Raw genomic sequence first — 6,304 nt, forward strand, 5'->3', positions numbered from 1 at the left:
GTTTTTACACACACACACACACACACACACACACACACACACACACACACACACACACACACACACACACACACACACACTGCCCATCCACATCTCTTCACTTATTGAAACCCTGTGGAAAAAATGTATAACTAATAATAACAATGTTGTTCAGAGTTCCCTTAGGACTAAAAGTAGGTGCTATGTAGTTTTAGATTAAAAGTTAAGTTTATGATTAGTTATTTCGATGGGGCATTCAGGATATTAAAGCATACATGTTGAGTAGATCTGTACATCCCAGTGGCAATGAAAACACAATGCCTAAATGAATAATAGATATGTCTTCTCACAGAAATAGCCTGCAGAATCCATTGCAAGCCAGGGTGGATGAGAGAGCGATTTGTGGTTTCACACGAGCTTTCGCAGTGCATTTTGGGGTGACTATACCCCATTAGATTAAAGCTGCACTTAAAAATTCTTTGAATATGCTTATATTTCATCAGCTCATACATATTTCATATTTTCTTCAATCTTTTCTTTAAAACCGTCTTCAATCATTTGCATCTTTGGTCTCACACAACCCTCTCTCCTCTTCAGCAGTCAGTGATATGAATAATTGTATATGTTTTTCATGGAAGGGAGTCAACATGTATTGTACAGAAGTTTCCACAACTGAAAAATCTGTCTGTGTCCTTGACCAAGGCACTAAACCCTAATTCGCTATCTGGATAAGAGCGTCTGCTAAATGACTAAAATGTAATGTAAATAGAAGCTCAGGTTGACTTTCACACGTAATTGTCCATTGGTTCGCAGCAGGCCAAGGCCAGAGAGTGGTTGTTTCAAGTTGTATTAGTCGTAGGTACGGGATGCAGATGGTATACACCGTCCAATGAAATGCTTGCCTGTAGAGTATACAGACAGAACACTGGGAATATGAAATACCTATATGAAGCAGTACAGAGGCTTTGGACACAATCAACTGTCACAAGCAGCATCACAAGCAATGAATACACAAGCTTTCCATCACACGAAGCAGGGTGTAAAAAACAACAACTTTGGACTTGACAGTTCATAGACAAGATCACAGAGAGAACGCCTGATCAAATACTTTGTAAATATGTTAGATTTTTACACTGCCAGGTTCCCTCCAGTTCTCCCTAGTGACAGTAATCTAACTCCCAGTCCCTCTCTGATCATTTCGAATGCAGTGTGAGGCCCTGCACCAGCCTTTCCATTAAAGCCTACATTCTCTTTCATGTTTTAGGCTAGTCAAGAATCTTATTCCTCAGAAGACAGGTCTGGTACCGCCCAGTGTACTTCAGACAGCAGCAGGAGGTGGTCACTCATACAGTAACACTACTGGTATTTCTGACTAACCAACATCCACCGTAAAATGATGAGGCATTCATGGCATTGCAAAAAGACACTCACCCTATAGCTCAGTGATAGTTTGATTCGGTGCTTAGGGATTTGGCGGGGTGCATGCTTGGGAGGAGGGTAATGGTAAACTAAGCTTTTGGCTGTGAGGTGAACAAGCAGAGCACGATGTCATCCATTTCAGCATGCTCTCTCTCCCTCTCCCTCCCTCCCTCCCTCCCTCCCTCCCTCCCTCCCGCCATCCCTTGAAGTGTTCAGTTCACGGCCTTGCTTGTCTTGGAGCTCTTTCCTCTTAAAACAAGGGCTCTCTCAGGCTATTGTCTGTACTGAGTGGAATGCCATCTTAAGTTCTTCGAGAACAGAGTTCCATGCTTGGGCAGTTGACGTTTTTGCGCAGAGCTTTCTCACTCGAAACCACTTATAAACACCATTCCAGCAGAATACTGGTTACTACTATAAAGTTTAATAGAAGCACTTTTCACTGATATTGATCTTAATCGATATTGTGTGTTTCACCATAATGTCCTTTTTTACACGGCTATTAAAACTGCATTGTTTGGTCAGTCATTGTAGCCAGGCTATGCAACCCCTCGCTAAAAAGACTGATGGTGTTTAAATCCCAGAAATCACCATTCCCTTCACACCTGTTGCTTGGCCTCCATAAGGTTAGATTCTAACCTCCATCTATGTGACTTTACATCTTTAACTCTGATTTTCCTTACATTGCAGATATCTTCAGTGACATGTGCACAGCAGCTCTGTCTGACTCTGAGGAAAATGAAAACCCTACGTGGGGAGATGTATCTCAGGACAGCAGATAGGCACGATGGACCATTTGGCCATGAACTTCTGGAACATGCTGGTAGCCCAACTTGGTAAATCTTCACAGTGGGGCATCGATTTCAGCTGCTATGCTCAGACAGAAAACTACAAGTCTGAAGTCAAGTCAATAGTGAAAATTAGAATAAATGCCGAACTGTTTTGCCCTGCTTCAGCTGCTGAGGTTAAAGAAAGTTACTTTTAACACCATTTTGTCATGTCTCAAAACCTGAACATGATCTGCTAGTCAGTCAGTGCTGTCAAAGAAACTGTGCTGTGGCTTTGCTGCACACCATACTCCCTCCTGTGGCTTAATCATGTAACCGTTGTGAGGAGGGTCATCCTGGACACATAGTGGACAAAGAAGTGCTACCATGGAAACGGGATCTCTCTCCATCAAGGGGGAAAATGCTTGACCCATAGACTCAATTGGAGACGGGCTTGATTGTAATTCTTGCGTTAAGACCTTAACATTTAAACTTCCTGAAACGTTGTTGTTTTGTCCTGCTGAATTGTCTGCCAGTTCAGTTGTTTTATAAATAACTGAGGGAATTCTCATTTTGCAAGAGATTTACTTTTCCCTGAACAACAACATACAGTACATAGCTATTTACTTAATCTTATGTACATACATAATATATATATTTTTTTCCACTATTGTAAAATATGTGTATAACTATTCTATAAATTCTCATCTGATCATTGTAAAAGTATTCATGCCAACTTCTTTCAAATTGTGGCTTCTAGTGGATTAATCTCAAATGTATGTCCTGGTTAAATGGTAGTGAATTCACTCATGAAATACCATCTTATGGTCGATTGTGCTTACAAGCATTGCACATAGCCCTGAACATATTTTATTAATCTACTAAAATTGTGGTACCATTGTACAGAAAATATTCCAATAGTACTGTACAGCTTATTTGGAAGTTGTATTGCTATACAGTACAGCCCCAATATAGAATGTTTTAATATTATGTATATTTAAGAACATAGCTTTGACCATCAGTGATATGACTCATATGATCCTTCAACTGTTCATCTGACTTTTGTTTAAACATCATTGTTTCTAAGCCATATAATGGCATTAAATGCCCCAGATATGGTATAACAGCATACATGAGATTGTATCGGGCCACAGTATAGCAATCTTTTAATATAAAGCGCTTCAAAAGGCTGTATTGCTACTGCAAACATTTTTTTGTATGTGTTTATTTGACCATTATATCCAGGTAAGTCATTGAGAACAAATCATTATTCACAATAGCATATTATTCAATGAACTTGTCGCATTACCTCAATGTAATTCAATCTCTTCCGAATGCCCGTCAAGGAGTTCTAACAATTTGGGGTGTTTAAGAATAGTAAGACATTGAAAGGTATAAGCACATGCACAAAGGGACTGAAGACAGAGGAAACTCTAGATGGAATGTAAAGAAGAGGTCTGGATTTGTTTTTCATAACCAAAAATGTTGTGTTCCTAATCTCTGAGACCGGACCTCTGCAAAAAATATCACTAAGACGTTATGAAATTCAGCCAAAAGGCAATGAATTCCCACGAAGCACAAAGCAACTGCCTTTTTAGACAGGTGCTGGACTCATTTAAGATGAGTTACAATGAAATGTCATTCAATCCGAGTGAATTCAGAATGCATCTGTGACTGTTTTCTATGGATAAGTGTACATTACTTTTCTGTAATTTTAAGTATATTATGAAATGCATGCATCTTGAAAGCCAATGTTAATTTCTGCTCTTTTGTCAGTGATCAATGCTGTTTCAGGTATAGCAGAACACAGCCAGCTCACTATATCATTATAATTCCTGCCTACCCATTGCTACTCCCTCAAGGGAAAGAAGAAAGACATTAATGTTAGACTTAAAGCATAATGTATTCCCTCAGTTGGTGACTGGTACTAAGTTTTTATCTGCTTTCTCCTACTGATATTAAATCATATTTTAAAGAAGCACATTATAACATTTGAAATGCTTAAGAGATCTAGTCTCTGGCACCAATAGCCAATAGCATTATTCATAGCATATGAAAATGATGACAAATTCCTTCTATTCCCTCATTCACCCTCACCCATAACATGAACCCGCCATTTAAGTGCACCAACAGATATCTTTACATAACTGTTATGCAACACAATTTTAGATACAATGTTTGAAAGATATGAACTTCTCATTTGGCCAAATTTCCTTGCTGGTGAGTATCATCCAGATGTTTATTTAACTAGGCAAATCAGTTAAGAACAAATTCTTATTAACAATAACAGCCTAGGAACAGCAGGTTAACTGCCTTGTTCAGGGAAGGAACAACAGATTTTTACCCTGTCAGCTCTGGGATTTGATCTAGCAACCTTTCGGTTACTGGCCCAACCTGCTGCCCCAGATGTAAAGGCAATAAACATTTAACATTTGATCATTTACACTATCTTTACAGTTTCCATTGGGATATAATACACTATGGCATTCCTGAGCTTCACTTCAATAAAGTCTTCCAAAAAATCTGAATTGTGCAGTGACAAAAAAAGGTGCTCATAACTGCAATGTAAACATGTAGTCCATCACTGTGATAGAAAGTGGTTGAAATTGAAAGTGCGGTGCAGGGGATGGCAGGGAGGTGGAGGGCACGGCTTCATTGAGCTTTGTTCTATGGTGTGTCTTTCAAGCTCCAGAGGGGCATACAGAAGTAGAAAAGAGCTGGCACAAAGAGCTGGAGATGTAACAGGCATACAGAAGCTGGGAGTCGAGTAAAAAATGAAAGGGACTTGCTTGAGCTCATCACTTTGTCCTTCAGGCTTGGTGCAGGTTTCCAGAGGTTCTGTGAAGACACACTCTGCACCACAGCCAGAAGGAATCCATCATGAGCATCTGCCCCTAGAACAAACCGAAGACAGTACAGTATGACGATAGGCTAAAACCACCGACAGAAAAGTTTATGAATATTTTAGCTAAAACTGCTTCTCGATCACACGTGTAGGCGATGTCATGGCAACGTTGGATAGCTCAAGCGTTAGAAACACGTCATCGGGTCTAAAGGTCGTCAAAGCCGTCAAATCAGACACTTTCGATATAAAGTTGTTTTTTACGAAAATTAAAGCGTGTCAGTTTTTCACTCATGAGGTTGGAGTAGAAACATGTTCAACTACTTAAGACATTGAGTCGAATCTAGGTTGTTTCTTTAGAGTTCGATCAAATTAACTAAGGAAGAATCTTTCACTTCTCTCATTGACTTCCCAAACCACAGATATAACAATGAGACAGATATTTCACCGGATGTATAATGTGAAGCATTCACTTGGCGTTCCACTCACTACCAAATATGGTAGTGGGAGGAAGCGCATTGGCCGGCAGTGGGAGAAGATGGATTTTGGCCGACATTCTGCTACATTTCTCATCGATTAAACATTTGATCTCAATACAGTTTTCTGTTCCCAAAACTAGAATATGTTATGAACAGAGTGGGCTAAGAAAACTTTACCCTTTGCCAAAGTAACAAACATCGCGTTATTTACGAGTGCACTTCACAGAGGCGTTCCATAACGGAAATATGCAGATATATGCTATAACGGACCAATAAGATCTCGCTAGCTCGTGCTTGGTCCTGCCCATCTCCTTTCTAGTTCTGCCCACCATGACTCATTTGTTCCCATTGGAAACTACAGGCAGTGGCCTATATTGATTTAGTTATAAAAAATCATCGGCCTGGTCTGTTTAGTCTCTTCGCAAGCATTCCCGGAAGACTCGCGATGTTGCAGCTCTGGAGTTAGAAACTTTGTGAACAAACTGTCAGGGCCCCGCATGGATTAACTCTTAAATTGGGTTAAATCAAGGTTTCCGTTGACGTGACGCCTATCCCTAAGTTAAATCAAGGTTTATCTATTAATCTTGTTGCACCAAATTTTTAAATCCTTCCTCTAATCTAAGTTTAGTTTTCACTTTAAACCTATATTAATTTAAACCATGTTGGCGCAACCCACCCTCATTGATGGCAACAGGGAAAGGCAGATGTAGGCCTGTACTACAGGTATTCTGTCTTGAAGCCTTGCCTGTGTGTAAGTCTGAAAAGTTGATTTCCCGTTAAACTTCGTAGAAAGTTCATTTATCTAAATGAACTTGCCCAGG

At 39.8% G+C, this 6,304-nt stretch overlaps 1 protein-coding gene across 13 annotated transcripts in view; it reads left to right on the top strand.

Moving 5' to 3' along the window:
* The window catches only part of LOC139578476 (guanine nucleotide exchange factor DBS-like), a 92,218-nt gene extending 87,528 nt beyond the window's left edge, over positions 1 to 4,690 (top strand). For 10 of the 13 annotated variants that reach the window (XM_071406119.1, XM_071406120.1, XM_071406118.1 and 7 more), the window contains 2 exons: positions 1,244 to 1,341; positions 2,086 to 4,690. In XM_071406119.1, the coding sequence (XP_071262220.1) occupies positions 1,244 to 1,341; positions 2,086 to 2,177 (190 nt within the window). In that variant the 3' untranslated portion in view covers positions 2,178 to 4,690. The remainder of the gene's footprint in view (positions 1 to 1,243; positions 1,342 to 2,085) is intronic. The other 3 variants (XM_071406128.1, XM_071406131.1, XM_071406121.1) reach the window with 2 other exon arrangements.
* The last annotated feature ends 1,614 nt before the right edge of the window (positions 4,691 to 6,304 follow it).

Source organism: Salvelinus alpinus, chromosome 6, assembly GCF_045679555.1.
Source record: "Salvelinus alpinus chromosome 6, SLU_Salpinus.1, whole genome shotgun sequence".
NCBI lineage: Eukaryota > Metazoa > Chordata > Actinopteri > Salmoniformes > Salmonidae > Salvelinus > Salvelinus alpinus.